Source organism: Chanodichthys erythropterus, chromosome 22 (assembly GCF_024489055.1).
Source record: "Chanodichthys erythropterus isolate Z2021 chromosome 22, ASM2448905v1, whole genome shotgun sequence".
NCBI lineage: Eukaryota > Metazoa > Chordata > Actinopteri > Cypriniformes > Xenocyprididae > Chanodichthys > Chanodichthys erythropterus.
The window spans coordinates 30404782-30425438 of record NC_090242.1 but is presented as its reverse complement, the minus strand read 5'-3'; the positions used below and the strand labels follow the sequence as shown (position 1 = coordinate 30425438).

Here is a 20657-nt window from a genome sequence, read left to right as displayed (position 1 = left end):
AATATTCATGATCCTTTAAAGTGACCTCGCACGTCACCGTTAGCGTCAACATCACATCGGTTTATCTCTTTGCTTGAGGTGTGTCGTACGAGCACGTAGGCTTTAAAAAAATAAAATAAATGAAAAATGTCATAGAATAACTCGCTGGTCAATGTAAAAAGAAAGAAAATGAGAATATTTGCATACAACAATTTTTTTCTTACAGAAAATTTGTCCAGTAATTATATATGCAATATCCACTAATATTAGATACAAACCGATAAATCACTGGCATGGAAAAAATGTTCACAAAGATCTTATGGTAGCTCAATAATAGCAGTAGCAGACACTGCAGAACTGTGTCCCCCCAATGGGCGGAGATTCAAAAATGACCACATACACCATCAATTACAATATTGCATGGAAAAAAACATTTTACTACATTATTTCCCTTTTTCTTTGCTTAGTATTTAATAAAGGATCACTGGTGTCAGGCATTCTGGGCGTAAAACAAGAACTGTCATCTCAGGAAGACAAGGTTATTCATGCATACATGGGCATTGATCCAACCAGGCCCACAGCAGTGGTTAAAATAACAATAGGAACAATAAAGCCAATGCGAAAATTAGTATAACACATAACCAAAGTTCCTTTCCCATTCAGTCCCAAGTGCATTATGCAAATAAAATGAACAGTGCTAAGCATATTATTTCATATAAAAGTATAGATGGCCACTTTTGGGGTTTTACTATTTTCCCATGAACAATGCTTTTTCACAAGGCTTAGGTTTAATAGTTAGGAAATGAGTTGATTTGATGATTTGGTCCTTTAAGCATTAAAGCATATCCCTGAGGGTTTGCATAGCTTTGAAAAAATATGAAGAAGTGAATTTATGGTATGTTTGTTGAAAGAAAATACAGTGCTGGCTTATTAATAAGGACAAAATAGTCAAATAATGTCAAAGGATATGAGGAACTATGAACCACATTTCACTAAATGTCTCAACAAAAGGTAAGGAATTCAATGTAAGAGGCTAGAGTGTTTCAATAAAAATGAAATACACTTAACCATAATCCTTCATGGAAGAACAACCAACTATTAAGGTTTTTCACCTTCCCCCACATGCTTCTATGGGTGTGTTCACACTTGTAGTTCGGTTCTCTAGGTTCTTTTGGTCAGAAGAAAAAAGAAAAAGAAAAAAAACAACAAAAAAGAAAATGTCCTGGTTTGCTTAGCGCTCACAATGTCATTTTTAATGCTAAACCTAAAGACACACACACAAAAAAGCTTTAAAGGTGCCCTAGAATCAAAAATTGAATTTATATCGGCATAGTTAAATAACAAGAGTTCAGTACATGGAAAAGACATACATTGAGTTTCAAACCCCATTGCTTCCTCCTTCTTATATAAATCTCATTTGTTTAAAAGACTTCCGGAAAACACGCGGATCTCAACCTAACACCGAGTGTTACGTAACAGCCGTGATCATTAATATGTATGACCCCAATATTTGCATATATGCCAGCCCATGTTCAAGGCATTAGACAAGGAAAAGCAGTATTAACGTCTGGATCTGTGCACAGACAAGGTAAGCCAGCAAGAACAACAGCGAAAAATGGCAGATGGAGCGATAATAACTGACATGATCCATGATAACATGATATTTTTACTGATATTTGTAAATTGTCTTTCTAAATGTTTCGTTAGCATGTTGCTAATGTACTGTTAAATGTGGTTAAAGTTACCATCTTTTCTTACTGTATTCACGGAGACGAGAGCCGTCGCTATTTTAATTTTTAAACACTTGCAGTCTGTATAATTCATAAACACAACTTCATTCTTTATAAATCTCTCCAACAGTGTAGCATTAGCCGTTAGCCACGGATCACAGCCTCAAACTTACACAGAATCAAACGTAAACATCAAAATAAATACTTTACTCGCATAATTCGAAGCATGCATGCAGTATGCATGACGAACATCTTTTAAAGACTTTGTAAATGCGCTGTAATATAGTCGAGAGCTCGTGTGGCAGGGAGCACGCCATTTAAAGGGGCGGCGCGCTGCCAAAATCAGTGTATAGTTAATGATGCCCCAAAATAGGCAGTTAAAAAAAATCATTAAAAAAAATCTATGGGGTATTTTGAGCTGAAACTTCACAGACACATTCAGGAGACACCTTAGACTTATATTACATCTTGTGGAAAAGCATCCTTGGGCACCTTTAATGATGTGTATTTTGTGATGAAACTTACCAAACATCCATAACAATGCAGTGTGCTGGGCTAAATGCGCTAACAGAGTAATCGCACCAGAGGTCGTTTTAATTTAACCAAACCTGTCAAGTGTGAACACACCCCAAAGTGTGTGATTTTTGAACCCCCAGACAAAACTGGCTTAAAAAGTTAAACAAACACTTCTCTTTGTGAAGCATCGTCCTGAGGTACATGGCTTTGCATGAGCGCTTCGACCCGCTCCATGTTGGCCAGAGTTGGGGAAAGGTCTGGAACTGTGGGTGTGCATGGTGAGGTTAAGAGAAAGTCGCAGTCAAAGTTTGCGAAGGGCTCCAGGGTCAGGCCTCGACGGGCTTTGGCAAGGCGGTCAGGCCGGTTCTTCAGCTCCAGGATCAGCTCCATGGGGGTCTTTTGGAGCAGATGGGAATCAAATGACGTGCCATGGAAAAAGGTTTGGCGCTTGAAGCGTTCCAGTGTCCGGAGGCGACGTACTGGAGTCTTACAAAGAAGCTAAGGAGAGTAAAATGGGTTCAGATTATATTTTTTAAATGAAATCCGTGAGCTCTCCGACTCCTCCATAGACAGCAATTTAATTTTACCACTTTCAAGGCCCAGAAAGGTAAAAAAGACATTGTTAAAATAGTCCACATGACTACAGAGGTTCAACCTTAATGTTATGAAGCAATAAGAATATTTTTTTGCACAAAAACAAAAAAATAACTTTATTCAACAAATCTGTGTCTTACCTGTCAGTCTCCTATGCTGTTTATGTTGTATAGATGGTGCAGAGCGTATTCTACGTCAGAACGCGACTCAGTATTGGCCGACGCCATTCACGTGAGCACACGATGCATGCGTGTGATGCTGAGGCAGGAGCTGGCCAATACTGAGCAGGCGTTCTGACATAGAACACAGAAGCACAAAAAGTATTCTCATTGCTTCATAAAATTAAGGTTGAACCACTGCAGTCACGTGGACTATTTTAACGATGTCTTTTCTACCTTTCTGAGCCTTGAAAGTGGTAATTGAATTGATGTCTATGAAGGAGTCAGAGAGCTCTCAGACTTCATTACAAATATCTTCATTTGTGTTCTGAAGATGAACAAAGGTCTTACGGCAGGGATGGACAACTCCGGTCCTGGAGGGCCAGTGTCCTGCAGAGTTTATCTCCATCCCTGATAAAAACTCACTTGCCTATAACTTTCTACTAATCCTAAAGACCTTGATTAGCTTGTTCAGGTGTGTTTGATTAGGATTGGAGCTAGGGCTGGGCGATATATCGAATGCAGGTACAAGCAATATCGCGTTCAATATCGACGGCGATACATATCGATATTGAACGCGATATTGCGTGTCTTATCAGTGAACTACGGCTCTGTCTATTAAATGCCGCTTCATTTGAAAGCAGGTGATGGCGATTTAGCGGTAATCAGGGAACCGGCTTTACTGAAGAAATGCGCGTGACAAAAGCATTCGATACATCGCCCAGCCCTAATTGGAGCTAAACTTTGCTGGATACTGGCCCTCCAGGACCGGAGTTGTCCATCCCTGTCTTACGGGTTTGGAACAACATGAGGGTGAGTACTTAATGACAGAATTTTCATTTTGGGTGAACTAACCCTTTAAATGGAGAGCAAATGGACTTTCCTGCTTCTTAGATGTATCTCCTGAGAAAATGTTATTAGTACACTGAAAAAAAAAAGATGTAGGATTTACTTTGAATCAATTTTTCCTCAGAAATTGCTAGTAAATTTCACATGTACTTACAAAGAAACTGCAAGGTAGAAAGACTAAAATAGTAAAACGTACTACAATAATCTTTGTTTTACTGTTCAGAACTTTTTAGTATTTTAGCTTTTTAGTAACTTTTAGTTTCAGAACAGCTTTTAGTATGAACTCTCATCAAATTCTCTGAATTAATTGACCAAAATGATCTAAGCTCTCCATTTTATATGGATGGTTGACTCAAAAAGGAAATGTCTATCATCATTTACTCAACCTCATGTTGTTCCAAATCTGTATGATCTTGTGCTGAACATAAAAGAAGATAATTTGAGAAATGTCTTTAATTGGCTTTAATGTTATTTGTTTCTGCAGAAGAAAAAAGTCAAACTGGTCTGGAATTAGACAGAATATTCAGAATATTATGAGTGGAGTATGCCTTTATTTTTTAAACTCTTTTTGATCTAATTTGTGTCTTTGAACATTTTGCCGGATAAAGCACCCCATCAGGTGTCCAGGTCTCACCTCTGTAAGCAGCAGAGCAAATGGAGGAGAGAAATTTCTTGGCATCTCATAAGGGAAGCTGCGTACCTTCCTTAGCATGCTACAGTGATCCGGTTCTGGAGATACAGGAAACTGAGACAAGCATGGAGGGGGAGGGGGAGTTTAGAATGACTTGGCAGAAAAGACACATCAGACACACGCAAACGTATCATTACCCCACAAAAAGCAGAAAAACACAAGATGTTTGTGCAAATATACGCGCTTTACCACACCTTTCCAGTGGCCAGTGCAAAGAGAAGGATGCCGAGAGACCACCAATCAGCAGTGTGGTTGTAGGGACCACCGCTAAGGACTTCAGGAGCTGAAGAGACAGATTTCATAAGAATCTTGCTTACATTCCACACGTAGCTAGACATAAACATCTTTTCATTTGCTCAGCCGTAAATATAATTTAATGACTCATTTAGCATTTTCAAGTGACTATTTATGTACATTATTCCACATATAATTCAAAGTAATTCTTTGTTTTCATTTCTTTAGATTTACCCATGTATTGAATTGTTCCACAAATAGTGAATGCCCTCCCTCCACGCTCAAGACGCCGGGACAAACCGAAGTCAGCCAGTCGTAGGTGGCCTGTAATAAGTAATAAGACCCTCACATTTACATAATAACACTAGAAGTTTATTATTGATAATTTCATTTAAGATTTTTTGGGGAGAATTATAATTTTTTATTACTATCATATTTTTTGTATCACATATATATATGTTTGTTCTTTGATGACATATTTAACTTTAGCATTTTAACGAACAAATATTGAAATAATTGAAATATTATAATAGAAATGTTGTGAATTGGATATTTGTTAATATTGTATTGCTATCACAATGTCATATTTGTGTAAATACTCTAGGCCTATTTGGAAGCCTGAAGCCTGGATGTTCTGGAACATTCATTGTTTACATGAAAAAAGCTGACACACACTGCCCTCCACTGGAGGGACTAAAGAACACCGACTGCCTTACCCTGGTCTGTTAGAAGGACATTTTCCATCTGTTAAAAATATAACAGTGAATGTTTTTAAGATATTTTTGGGGTTCAGCCATTTTAGGGATCATATTTATTATCATTACGTAATTACATAAAACATTGTATACCTTCACATCACGGTGGATGATTGCACAGTCATGAAGGAACCCTATAAAATGGAGATACAACACAATTATTGTGATAAGCATTTCTATCTACTGTACTAAATTGATATAATATGCAGGTGTTCTGTAGGTTTTATGAAGGCATGTAAGGCATTTTTAAGATCTTTTCAAGACCAAGTAAAGACATTTTGAGGAATAAAATTGCAGATTTGGATGTTCTCCAAATGTAATTGACCTTTCGCCGGGAGTTTGATTGACAAGCGATCTAACCAATCAGAACGCCGCATCCGCCATTTTGTCCGACAAAGAAGCCAGTAGTTAAAAGATTAACCTCGGTGGAGTTAAACTTGAAAAATGGTGTGTATTGACGTCTTTCTGCGTTTGAAACAACATTCATTCTCATGTTCATGGACTAATAGGAAGAGATGATCGGTTTTTACGAGCGGTTGAGCGGAGGATCTACAGCAATCTGTCACGACCATGGTCACGACACATTAAAGAGCAACAAAACGGTTTTTATTGTTTGAATTTCTTTAATAACTACACGGTTTGAAAGCTGGGGCTTTGTTTAATATCATAAGTAACCTGCTCTGTCGATGTGTGGTCAGTATCCTCTTTGTTCCGCGATGTATTTTTCACTGCGTGTGGAGTGACAGCGCCACGGCTTGTCGGACAAAGCAACAGTAACTAAGGGGGGCGGGGCTCGGTGAAAGGCTAATTGTATAGGGAGAAACAGATATAGTTACTTACTAACTGATTTTACAAATAAAAAGTGCTTGAATCGCTTTTCTTTCAACCACTAGAATATGGAAATATCTTTTACTGTACCTTCTGATCACACTGCACAAAAGTGATGTTCTTCCTCCGTATTTTTGTATAGTTTTCCAGTACAAATGTCTCAAGATTCTTAAATCAAGATGATTTACTAGAGATGCAAAATGACGCAAAATATAAAGTCTTGTTTTCTGTTAAACTGATCAAAATGAAGCAAGTTTATGATTAAAACAAGAACAATAATCTGCCAATGGCCTCAGAAATATCAACTTCACTTACTGGGAAGTTTTGTTACCTCATTGAAATATTTTTTCTTGTTTTAAATCATAAATTTACTTTATTTTGTTAAATTTTTCATTACTTCATTTTACATTTGCATCTCAAGTAAATGTATCAAAGATGTTTAGATATTTGTATTAGAGAACAGGACAAAAATACTAAGGAAGATATTCTTTTTTTTTTTTTTGCAATGCAAGACTTTATGAATGTAAGACTTTCTGCTCTGGTTTAAGACCTTTTTAGGGCCTTAATTTGTGTAAGGGTGAATTAAGACTTTTAAAGACCTTTTTAAATGCCTGTTCACACCAGGGACAGTAACTAACCTGTATGAATTTCTCTTTCCTGCTGAACACAAAAGAAGATATTTTGAAGAATGTGGGTAAACAAACAGTTGACGGGCTCCAGAAAAAAACACTGTCAACAAACGTCAATGGTTTGGTTACCCACATTCTTCAAAATATCTTCTTTTGTGTTCAGCAGGAGAAAGAAATTCATAACAGTAAAGACATTTATAATGTTACAAAAGATTTCTATTTCAAATACATGTGGTTTCAAAGAATCCTGAACAAAAATGTATCACCATTTCCACAAAAATATTAACCAACCAGCACAACTGCGTTCAACATTGATAAAAAATAAATGTTTCTTGAGCACCAAATCAGCATATTAGAATAATTTCTAAAAGATCATGTTACACTAAGCAGCCTAGATGAGCGTAAGAGACACATCCTCAGTGCTTACCTAAGGCAGAACCCAATTCAGCAGCAAACACTTTTACTACATCCTCTCCGAACTGTCCAATCATCACCCAGTATGTGTACAAGTCTCCCGTGCTGCAGTAATCACACACTAGAGAGGGAATAAACAGAATCAAATCATATAAACAGTGCCTGAATGTACAAATCCCAAATAGAGATAAACATAAACACAAACATCCAACAAATCCATGGAAATGGCAAGTGAACGCAGAGAAAACATCTGTCACTTTGGGAGATGACCCATAATACATCAGTCTGTTTCTAACAGTTATGCCCTCATCCAGACCACTGGTAAAACATCATGGTTTAGATGAAGAACAGAACATTCTGGCCTGGTTTCACAGACAGGGCTTAGATTACTCAGGATTAGGCCTTAGTTAAATGAAGACATTTAATTAGCTTTTATAAACGTGTCTTAGGAAAAAAACATTACTGGTGTTTACTTGAGACAAAACAATGGCACTGACATTGATGATGTGTCAGCACAAACTGCTTTCAGTTAAGACAGCTCAAACATGCATTTTTAGTCTAGGACTAGGCTTAAACCTTGTCTGTGAAACAGGCATCTGTGTCAGGATCTTAAACTTAAAGATCTGGTGACATAAACAAATCCCAATAGTGATCTAGACTTAATAAAGTGTCTGTAAAAAAAGAAGCAAAACAGTGCAGGCTGTGAATGAAGGAATCAGGTGGTAATCAAGTGGTGGTAAGGAAGTGACACGTTCATCATAGCTTTAGCTAGGAGAAAGCATTCAAGGTTTGAACTGAACATCAAAGTAGAAGAAGGAAATTCACTTTCACAAATGCAGTCAGGATCACTGGGAAATCAAACACTGGGGAAACAGGACTTGAGGTTTGGACTGAGGTGTTCTAAAACATAGGAGTGTGACTAATGCTGCCTTCACATGCTATCGGAATTACCGTAAATACATGTTTCCAAGTTAAAAATGGGACATGAATGCAATGCCCCCTCAAGTCTATTTACTACGGTGCCCCTAAAGGGACGTGGTGGTGGGAGGAAATTTGACGTGCTGGTGGAAAAAAAAAATTTGGGATGGGAGAATTTTTCATAATATAAAATAAGCAAAAGGGTTTTGGGTTTTGCACTTTTCAGACGGTCCCTTCCAACTTGTCTCTCCGCTGCCTGCTCATAGAGACCAATTTATATATTATACAGCACATTTGAGGAAAATTGGGTTGTTGTAGCTCGTTGTCTAGGTTACTATGATTGGAAGTAGCTGCATTTGTGTTTTAACAATGTTTAGCTCACGAGTTATTGATCCAGGAAGCTTGAATCTGTGAATATATTGTCAACTTTACTGAACTCCTTGACTTATGCACTGTATTTCTTTATATTTGAGTCCAACAAGTTCAAACTCTAAGAGCTGCGCATTATTTGTGTGCATTACTACTGCCAGCCAGCGGGACATTAAAGATTAAAGAGGAAGTGTTTGTCCGAGCTCACAGCAAGGGAATGATAATATCTTTGCGTGGGAACGCAAACGTTTTGAGAGGGAACGCAAAGTTTCTGAGAGGAAACACAAAGTTTCTCGGGGGAACGAAAAAGAATTTTCCCCCCATCCCAAATTTTTTTTCCACCAGCACGTCCCTTTAGGGGCTCTGTAATTTACCAATAGAAAGCTTGGGGATCATTTTGATACCAAATTTCCTGACCATTAAAGGGGCTCAATGTAGGAATAACACCCAGTGGTTAAAATAGGTACTGCAGTCCAAATTCAAAATATTGTTTGCCCCGCCCAGTCCTTCAAAGACACGGGTGGCCAGCTTGAGGACACGCAACACTAAACATGGCGGAGGGAAGAACGAATGCTGCTGTGACTGATATTCTTTATTAGATTTTCCCACAACAGCTACATTACCTCGTCTTGTCATTAAGTAGTGCATATTTACATATATGAATAACCATTTGAAGCAAATTGTATGTTTTATACACAGCGAAAATAGGCTGTATTTGACAGAAATTTCAGAATCATCATGAAGCTGACCAGTGAATGTTTATATGGTTGTCAATTAATGGGAAGCTACATTTTCTTCAAAATTAAATATCTTTAATAAATCCCAGTTAAGGGAGATAATGTTTCATTTTCCGGGCAAATGCTCCTCCTAAATGGATAGAAATAGAAAATTCATTTGTAAAATCTAAGATTATCTTTATTCAGCCAATACAAAAATGTAACAGAAAAAATTGAGTGCAATATCATTTAATCCAATAGTATTGAACATGATAAATGTGTGGGGGAAAGTACAAATTAATTTAAAGGAAAAAGAGTCTTTATCTGTATTTAGCCCAATATGGGGGAATGATCATTTTATACCTGGTCAAAAGGATTTAGGCTTTCGACTTTGGGCTGAGAACGGTGTATGGAAAGTTAAAGACCTATACAAAGATGGTGTTCTTATGTCATTTGCTGATATTACTGACAATTTCAAAAACATCAAATCAAAAAAACATTATTATAAATATTTGCAAATTAGGAATTTCATACGTACTGCCAGGGGACAAGGACTTGATCTGAACAAATGTATATCTAAATCAAGCCAAGGTGGAGGACACATATCTCTTTTATACAATATGCTATTATTAGGTTCTCAGGAGTTATCTGCATCCAGATTAACCATGTGGGAACAAGACCTTAAATTGAAGATAGACAAGGAAAAATGGGAGCAAAAATGTGTAAAGGTCAGACCGTTACAACAGACTAAAACTGTTACAGTATACAATTGGCTTATGCATACTTATATAACTCTGGTAAAATTAAATAAAATTTATAATAACATACCATATACTTGTTTTAAATGCAACAGTGAAAAAGGCACATTAATTTATATGGGAATGTGATAGAATTAAAGAGTTTTGGAAAGAAAATAATGATATGGCATATAGTCTCAGTGAGATTACCACTGGATCCTGGATTTTTTATTCTTTGTATTCATCCAGTTTATTGGAATATTAAGAAGGATACTCAAGTATTGATAGACATGTGTATACTACATGCCAAAAAGCTCATCACCATTTACTGGAAAAAGACAGAAAGGCCTAGTATAACCTGATGGTTAAGAGAAATATGTTCATGCATTGCAATGGAAAAGATAACCTATATTATTAAGGGTAAAAAAAGACAAATTTAAGAGGGTCTGGGGTCCCTTTTTATTATTTATTAAACACAGGGATATTAACAATATAATGGAGGAACAACAAAATGCTTAATAATTAGGTATTATATTCATATGAAAATATACTTTAATGGACACTACATTAATCCTACATTATTGCTTATATTTGTGGTTATTATATGCAATCTATTGTTAACTCAAACTTTTATATATATATATTTTATAACTTTTATATATATATTTTATAATATATATATATATATATATATATATATATATATATATATATATATATATATATATATATATATATATATATATATATATATATATATATATATAGTTTTTTCCTATTCCTTCAAACAACAAAGCAATTAAACATGACAAGCTTGTAATCATGACTTCAGAAGTGGGAAATTCTGATAGCATGTGAAGGCAGAATTAAAACATTCCAACTTCTAGAACAGGTGTTCCCAACTCTGGCCCTCCAGGTCCACTTTCCTGCAGAGTTGAGCTCCAACCTTGATCAAACACACCTGAACAAATTAATCAGGGTTTTCGGAATTACTAGAAAGTTACATGCAGGTGAGGCTGGAGCTAAACTCTGCAAGAAAGTGGATCTCGAGGGCCAGGGTTGAGAACCTCTCTTCAAGAATTCAAGCATTCTGGCCAGGCTTATGGCCTGTCTAAACAAACTTATCTAATTCAGAAATAACAGTCTGACTTTCTTTACAGTCTTTATGTGCTAGCACTATATAAGAACTACTTAGGACTATTTGAACTAGAACTAGTTAGAACAGGTTAAAACTAGTAAGACAGTGGGTCTCCAGAACAGGATTATAAACCTATGGATGATTGTACAGTATATCTAAACATTAGAACCATCATGAAATCCACAACATGGATAGGACCCATATTCTACACAACATGAACTGCATTCATTCTACTAGGTTTGGGTAGTTCTCAGGCTCATACTTTGTAGACAGTGTGCCAGACAAAATCAGAGTAAGAAATGTAATTGAAATGTGAAGTGTGTAGGCTTTATTTTACACATTCTCCTCCAGCTTAGTGTGCTGAGACAACTATAGGTCAGCTAAATGTTGAAATAAAGTTGCTCTGGGCGCTTCCAAAACGTTGTGGGGTGCGTTTCCCAAAAGTAATGTTAGCCAACAATGGTCGCAAGTTCACGTTATCAGCGTAGTTCAACAAGTCAGTGCTTGACGAAACCATAGTTCCAACGAACATTCGCAAAACAGCATCGCAAAGTTGTGTGGTTGGAACGACAGTTCTTGAGCTGTGGTTAGAAGCACAGTTTCTTGTTTGCTTGACATGTGGACTTAATAAATCCTTTTCTTGAGCAAAATAAGCAGCAAGCTGACATTCAGTACAATCTTTATCTTTCATTTCGAATATATACTAATTAAAATGACATCTTTTAGGTTGCCAAGAGATTTAAAAGAGAGCCGTGTTTGAAGAGTATGCATGTGCATATGTGCTCTAGTACGTAAGAATCAATGAGCCTATCATTGAACCTGGAGTTAAAGCATAATAACTGAAAAAAAATAATAATTAGTCCTCATATGCCATGTCTGTAATTTATAACAAAAAATCTGACATGAATTCAATCTCAAACAAATTAATTAAAAGAAGTTATTATCCACCACCTGCGTAACATCATTAACCAGTGTGGTTGAACGACAAATTTGCGACAATACGGTTTTGGGAAACAGTCGTGACTAGATAGTTGATTTCTTCAATGATGCATCGTACTACAGTTAAACAGAAAATTACGTCGTTGTACAGGAAACGCAGCCCAGTTTGGTTTTTGAGCATCCCGACACAGCAACATTTGCTTAACCAATTGCATGAGTTTGGGGCGGAATTACCCGTTTGGCCAAATTATGGCGTGCGGGAGGTGGTGTTTGGGAAACCTGTTTGACAACAAGCATTTTACACGCTTCACCTTTAGTTAATTTAATATTAATCATTATTAAGCACATCAATTCTACAGTATAATGCCTGTACATTTTTTAACACAGACCATTCACTAATGTTCAAAAGATTGGAGTAATTTTTTTGGAAAGAAATTAATACTTTTAATCATCAAATATGTATAATTTCAGATTATATATCCTCTAGACAGCTACTCACAGATCTGAAGTGGAATGATAGTTTGTGGGAGTTCCAGGGAGATTTTCGTGTCTTGGTGGGTACAGGGCCACATGGCACTTTGTGTGAGGGAAGACTGATTTAGTGGTGGGAAAGGCAGGAGGACAGTTGGGGCAGGGGTGTGTTCTGATTCACTCACTAATGTAGATGTGCCGCTGGGTCTGCCAGCAGTCCTGCAGGTCGTGGACAAAAGGGTGGCGGACCTGACGCTGCAAGGCAACAGTTTGACAACAAGAGCACAGGCACAGTGAGTCACAAACCTCTGTGGGTTTTGAACTCGACCTCTTCATGTACCAGGGTGATAAAGAAACCTGCTAATGTTCATCCTAGCTTTCTTTTAGAGAATTTGCATGTGTTCCCTATCTGTTGCTAATAAAACACAAACCACCTCAATCTCCATAGGTCTTATAACATAAACTAGATGTCAGTGCCTGTAAAAGATGACACAGACCATTAGTCCTGATAAAAATGTAGACATCATAGAAAAGTGAGGACTTGGGCTCACCTGAACTATTACTTCCTCCTTAGACTGCTCCAAAACTCCCAAGCGCAAAATCTCAGATTTTGGAATGACCTATATTAGACAAAAAAATAAAACAAAATTAATTCACAATGGTAAATTAACATTACTGTGTTACTATGACAGGCTGTTTTTTCTTCCTCATGAAGACGAGGACCAGTTCACATACAAAAGTTCAAAAGTTTGAGTTCAGTAAGTTTTTTTAAATACATAAATGTATACTTTTATTACACAAGGATACATTCAATTGATCAAAAGTGTTGCAACTGATTTCTATTTAAAATAAATGCTGTTCTTTTTAACATTCTTATCATCAAAGAATCCTGAAAAAGTGGATCATGGTTTCCACAAAATATTGAAAAGAAAGTAGTATGCGCACATCCAAAACAACCTAGAGCAGGGGCTTGATCATCAGAAGCACTTGAATGTCAAAAAACAAAAAATCGGCACACTGCCACTGCTGCTCACAAAATTTATTAAAAAGACAACGTTTCGACCACAAAGAGTCTTCGTCAGGTCAGACAAACAGTAAATAATCAAAAGATGATTTCTTATTTTATCAACATGGTCAATCACACCTGATACAATTCATTAAACTAATAACCAAATCAATACGAGTAACAAATAGAATCAAATATTCCACATGATGGCGGCATACAAGCTTTTGATTTTTTTCTATGTGATTATTTTAGTAACAAAAGTCCTAGTATTAAGTGTTTAAAGACATTGACAAAATTGGTGTTGACTAAAAACTTTTTTATTTGTAAAGATGATTAATTTTTACAAATTAAGGGAATTGCAATGGGTAGTACAATGGCTCCTAATTATGCAAATCTGTATGTTGGTCATTTTGAGCATGAATGTGTATTTAATCCTATGGTCAACTCTTTCTTACCCAACATTTTTTTTGTGGTGTCGATACATTGATGATATTTTTCTTTTATGGTGTGGCTCGGAGAATGAATTACTTGATTTTCAACAATTCCTAAATCGTAGTAGTGAACATTTTAAATTCACCAATGATTACAATGCTTCTCAGGTTAGCATTCTTGATTTAATTAAAATAAAAGACGATAATCAATTGGTAACACATTTGTATAGAAAGCCTACAGATAAAAATACTGTTTTACATGGTCAGAGCTTTCATCCTACCAATTTAAAGAAGAGTCTTTCGATTAGTCAGTTTAAGAGGATTCGTAGGGTTTGTACGTATAATGAAAAGTATGAAATGCAATGTAAAGATTTATGTCAGAGGTTTTATGAGAGGTTATGAAAATACTTTGATTAAAGAAGTTGCGGCGCGATTTGAAAATAGTGATCAGAAAGAGTGCCTTGCTCGAACAGTGTCAAAATCGACCAACAATAGGTTGTCTTGTATTATCCAATATTCAGCTTTAAGTAATGAGTTTGCAGACATAGTACGTAAACACTGGCATATTTTAAGCTCTGACCCTTTATTAAGTAAGTGTTGTAAACATCCTCCATGAACTGTCTATAAACGAGCCCCCAATATACGGCAAATGGTGGCGAGAGCTGATTAGGGGTCGGAACGATCTAGTAATCCCTTTTCAGTCCCTGAGGGCAGTTATAGGTGTGGACAATGTAATTTTACAACAAAATGTCACACTTTTAGTCATCCTGACTCAGGGAAATAGTTTAAGATTAAGGGAATAATTTCGTGTAACACCAAAAATGTAATCTATATGATCAAATGTCCCTGTGGTTTGGCTTATATAGGTAAAAAAAGCATTGTTTAAAAACGCGTACAGCCAAACACAGAAGAAATATACGGTTGAAGGACCAAAAAAATCCCATTGCCGTGCATTTTGACGCTTTCAAATATAATTTGTCGACTCTTCGCTATTTAGGCATTGAACAAATAAAAGTACCTAAAAGGGGTGGTGATATTAATAAAATCTTATTACAGTGGGAAGCTTTTTATATTTACACAGTAAACACTCACTCTCCAAAAAGTTTAAATTTGGAATTTGATTTGAAACCTTTTTTGTGATTTGTGAGTTTTTTCTATATATTTGATTCTATTTGTTACTCGTGTTGATTGGGTTATTACTAGTTTAATGAACTGTATCAGGTGTGATTGACCATGTTGAGAAAATGATAAGAAATTGTCATCTTTTGATTATTTAATGTTTGTCTGACCTGACAACGACTTTTGTGGTCGAAACGTTGTATTTTTAATAAATTTTGAGAGCAGCAGTGGCAGTGTGACGATTTTTGTTTTTTGACTTCCACAAAATATTAAGCAGCAAAAACTGTTTTCAACATCGATAATAATGTTAAAAATGTTGATGAAATGTTAGTAACGTTTCTTGCTCATCAAATCATCATATTAGAATGATTCTGAAGGATCATGTGACACTGAAGACTGGAGTAATGATGCTGAAAATTCAGCTTTGCCATCAGAAATAAATTACATTTTATATATTAAAATAAATAAAAAGTTTTTAATTGTAATAATATTTTACAATATTACTGTTTTTACTGTATTTTTTAAATCAAATAATGCAGTCTTGATGCAGCATAAGATACTTCTTTCCAAAAGACATTTTAAAAAATGTTATAGACCCCTAAATTTTTGAACGGTCTTTACATTTTAATATACCAAAAGGCAACTGTAAATAATCTCAAATATAAGATAGTTTTGATTTGTTTAACATTTTTATTGTGTAACTGTCTGTTATATTTATAATTATATTTTTTTTTTAAATGTTTGATGTAATTTTAAAAATGAGTAGGTGTGTGCAAATATTTGATTGGCTTATAGACAAAGTTTTTACCTTAACTGCGTAGGTCTTTTGCTTCGACTTATCCTTAACCTTTAAAATGGGACCAAAAGATCCTTTCGCTATATAACCCAGGACCTAGAGGTTGGACAATGAGATAAAATACTGTGAAAAACATATATAAAGAAAAACATTCTTATAAATAAGAAACTGTTAACTAATGAGTGAGCTTATTTTCACCTTTTGCCCATAGCATCTCTCACCTGAAAATGTTCATGTCCTGGGACATTACGATGAGGGAATTCAGGTAGAAACATGTTGATAAAGCTTGGCAAACTCCATTCCATACGGAGTTTCTCAGGGCCTGGTAATGAGGAGACCAGGTGCTCAGGAATGGATGGCTCTTTGTCACAAATCATTCTATGTGATCCGATTCGTAATGGGTTGATTCTGCAGAGCCCAGCTGGGATAGAAATACCCAAAGCAGAGAGAAATCCCCTCCATCTGGATATTTGTGATTGCTCCGCCGACCCTGTGAACTGCTGTGAATGAATGTCATTAAATAATCATTACATGGTTACTCATATTCCAGCGATGACCTATTTTTTTTTAACATGCTCATGGGTGTTTCTGTATCTATGGACACTTTGCAATCCCAGCCTTCATTATAGATCAACGTCTTTTATTTTAAATAATAACCAAAAAAAAAAAAAAAAGCACTAGGAGATAAATGTGAATAATGGGTTATTTTATGAATATTTATTGGTTAAAATGAACTGGTTTGCCATGTCCCTACACCAGTCAATTATGGATGAATAAATATGGAAATAATTCTTACGTTTTCAATTAACAAGTGTCAAAATGATTTCAGTGTGTGTGTGTGTGTGTGTGTGTGTGTGAGAGAGAGAGAGAGAGAGAGAGAGAGAGAGAGCGAGAGAGAGAATAAAATACCCTTGTGTAAATATCCTCTTCCTTGTGGGACATTTTATTCTGTCATTATTAAAATTAATTCAAACTCATGCTCATAGGAAAACATTAAATAATACAATTATAATGCGTGGCAACAGCAAATAGTCAGTATTACCCCAAAAGAGTTCAATTTAAAAGGTTTTCACACACACACACACACACACACATATATATACATATATATGTCTCAAGTAAAAAGTGCCCACAGTTAAGGAATCACTTTAATATTTCGCATTAATTAAAGGATGTTAATCATATTACAATGCCACAAGCTTGTTATTTGGCTTTGCTCTCAGTCCAAATCCACAGAAATGTGAAATGGCTCATGGAATTATTGTGCTTGCAGAAAACAGTTCAAACATGAACACAATTCAATGGTCATTATTACAGTAGGTAAATACATGTTTCAAACTGTTCTGCAGCTTCATATAAGACCTTATAGTTGCATAAAAAATAAATATAATACATAAAATACTTTTATATAACATACTTACCAGTATAATGTTTTTTTTTTTCCAAATAAAAGTGACTTAAATTGCCCTATTAGCTTTTAAAATAAACATATGCACCGCTTATTACTTTTACAACTGGAGATCAAACATAAAGGTAATACATGCACAGTGAGCAGCCATCCTAAACACATGGTTTCTCCAAAGTAACTTTTTTCACCCCCCATACTAAGAATATAATATAAAGACTAACCTTGCTGTTTTTGCTAGCATCGGCACCCATCACATTTGTGGCTCTGCGTGAAACATTAGTTGAATCTTACATAGTGTTCATCCATGTTGTCGCCTGTAGTTTCAGTGACACTGAGTGACAGAGAGAGCACTAACGTTACCTATGTGCGGCTCTAATCGCTCAAGTATGGACAGGACAAACGCTTTTACATTGTGTCTCACACTGAACTATGAAGTCGAACTAATTTTCCATTAAAGCGTTATCGGTCTGACATATATGGCGACAAAAACAAGATAATCTCCGATAGCGTCGACGAATACTGCACATCCTTCCACGTTGCGGTCACCCAATCAGATTTCTTGCTGAGTTGTTAGACCACGCCCACTCGAGCACCCTCTCAAAATAGCATCAGGAGCTGTCCGGGCTGAATTATTGACGCCTAGTTAACTTACAACCAATGATGAAACATGCAGCTATTAAACATTAAGCACTATAGGATCATGCTTCCAGTTAATTTATAGTTATATGACTGTGTTGTTATTGCATTACCTCATAGGCTACTACTTAGTCTTCTATAAATAATTCTATAAAAATATTTTTTTTTATCTTGTTTCTGGGGAGCCACAGCACTGCATATATTTATGTCTCTCTTATTTTACAAATTGTCAATACAAATGTTGAAATGCGTTTCCTCGTGCTCGGGGAGTATTATGGACATGGTTTTAGTATAATTGAAATGTTATGATTTTATTGATATTTTGAATAAATATATTTTCTAAAATAAAATACATTTTATTTCAAGAAAAACTTTTTTTTTTTTAAGGTTCTAATCTTTGATAACTATAATAACCCCCATGGTTCTGAATTATTGTATTTGCATTATTATTGCCAGTTTTTTTTTTTTTTTTTTTTTTTTTTTTTAGTGTTTGACTGTGACAGCTGATCTGTTCTGTGCAGCATCAGTGGATTGCATAACACAAGGAATTGGATTATCTCACAGTGTTGTTGGTATGCCTGGACAGTTGGTATGAGTTTATGAAAACATGTTGTCTATGAATATTTTTTTAACATTATTTCAAATTCATTGATTAGACTATCTTTTGACTATATATTTTGTCTTAAATATATTAAGTTATACAAAAAGTAGAGCAGTACACTTCAATAGAAAGCCAATACAATTTACAAAAAAAAAAAAAGTACATATATCACATAATATTCTATAAAAGTACAGATCAGTGACCATATAATTTATTTGATCTAGACTTAAGTCATATCTGCAGTTTGTACTTTGATTAATAATAAACATGCTTCTCAATACATTTTAGCTTTAACTCATCTCTCTGTCTTTGTTTTTCTTGTTCATAAATACGCATACATGCACATATACACATTGAATGTCTTCAGAATAATAGATTATAACAGTAGCTGCACAATTGCCCATAATGCATGAATGATGATGCTGAAAGCAATGGTGAAATCATTCTTCTACAAAGGGCAACCACATGTGGCCCATTTTAGACCTCAGACCAGGTGAGGCTTTACATAGAGAAAAACAGAGAGAAAATATTAAATAGTTTTCACAATTTTGCCCTCAATGCCCTGTATATGTTATATTATTCTAAAATAGTAATTAAGGCCCATATATATGCTGTTTTAACTTTGATTTACTCTTGATATTTTATTTCAGTCTTTCTTTAAATGATACCCACTAAAACATGAATATTTGAATATTTTAGATAAAAAAATTTTATTATAATTTGTGATACAAATAAAGCATTTTTTTTTAAATAAAGCATTTAATTTATTATTATTTGCATTTTTCACTGCATGGAATTAAAGGGTTAGTTCACCCAAAAATTAAAATTCTGTCATTTATTACTCACTTTCATGTCGTTCCACACCCGTAAGACCTTCGTTAATCTTTGGAACACAAATTAAGATATTTTTGTTGAAATCCGATGGCTCAGTGAGACCTCCATAGGGAGCAATGACATTTCCTCTCTCAAGATCCATAAAGGTACTAAAAACATATTTAAATCAGATCATGTGAGTACAGTTGTTCAATATCAATATTATAAAGCGACAAGAATATTTTGTGGTACGCCAAAAAAACAAAATAACGACTTATTTTGTGATGGCCGATTTCAAAACACTGCTTCAGGAAGCTTCGGAGCATTATGAATCAGCTTATCGAATCATGATTCGGATCATGTGTCAAACTGCCAACGGTGGAAATGATGTGACTTTGGCACGCCGAACAGCTGCTTCGACTCGCTGATTCATTATGCTCCGAAGCTTCCTGAAGCAGTGTTTTGAAATCGGCCATCACTATAAAAGTCATTATTTTGTTTTTTTTGGCGCACTAAAAATATTCTCGTCACTTTATAATATTAATATTGAACCACTGAACTCACATAAACTGATTTAAATACGTTTTTAGTACCTTTATGGATCTTGAGAGAGGAAATGTCATTGCTGGCTATGCAGGCCTCAGTGAGCCATCAGATTTCAACAAAAATATCTTAATTTGTGTTCCGAAGATTAACAAAGGTCTTACGGGTGTGGAACAACATGAGGGTGAGTAATAAATGACAGAATTTTCATTTTCAACCCTTTAAGGTTAAGGTTACTCCACTCTAAAGTTGAAAATTAAACTAAAATTAAAGTTTTGTAGCAATGTCATGAAGCAAAACATATTAGAAGATATTTCAGAATATTTTATTAAAGGAAATTTTGCCAACTAGTCGAAATTTTATGAATATTAATTAGACCTGGCTAATTCATGGCTCGTGAATATTAATTAGGTAAATGCTGAAACTGACTGGCAGTCTTTCTGGGACAAATGCGTGACTCATTAATATTAAAGGAAAAGTACAAACACTGGTTACAAACACTCTTCCTAATATCTTCCTTTGTGTACAGCAGAACCAAGAAATTTATACAGGTTTGGAACTACTTGACGGTGTAAACGATGACAGAATTTTCATTTTTGAGTGAACTATCCCTTTAAGAGTCCAGTCTTCGCCATAGTA

At 35.4% G+C, this 20657-nt stretch overlaps 1 protein-coding gene across 1 annotated transcript; it reads right to left on the bottom strand.

Annotated features, from left to right (window-relative positions):
• Positions 1–123: 123 nt before the first annotated feature.
• rskrb (ribosomal protein S6 kinase related b) lies at positions 124–17959 on the bottom strand. Its single transcript, XM_067376754.1, has 12 exons — positions 17647–17959; positions 16239–16517; positions 16030–16113; positions 13217–13285; positions 12851–12920; positions 7391–7498; positions 5600–5640; positions 5468–5495; positions 4986–5075; positions 4712–4800; positions 4461–4571; positions 124–2723 (listed from the first exon to the last, which is right to left on the bottom strand). The coding sequence occupies exons 1-12, from the start codon at positions 17674–17676 to the stop codon at positions 2385–2387; spliced, it is 1338 nt and encodes a 445-aa protein (XP_067232855.1). The 5' UTR covers positions 17677–17959; the 3' UTR covers positions 124–2384.
• Positions 17960–20657: the final 2698 nt, after the last annotated feature.

Coding starts and splice junctions, on each gene's coding strand:
- rskrb (XM_067376754.1), bottom strand. CDS start 17,676: ATGGGTGCCGATGCTAGCAAAAACAGCAAG. Junction 13,286..16,029: donor AAAAGACCTACGCAGTTAAG/GTAAAAACTTTG, acceptor TGTCTAATATAG/GTCATTCCAAAATCTGAGAT. Junction 5,076..5,467: donor TGTCCTTCTAACAGACCAGG/GTAAGGCAGTCG, acceptor TACTTATTACAG/GCCACCTACGACTGGCTGAC.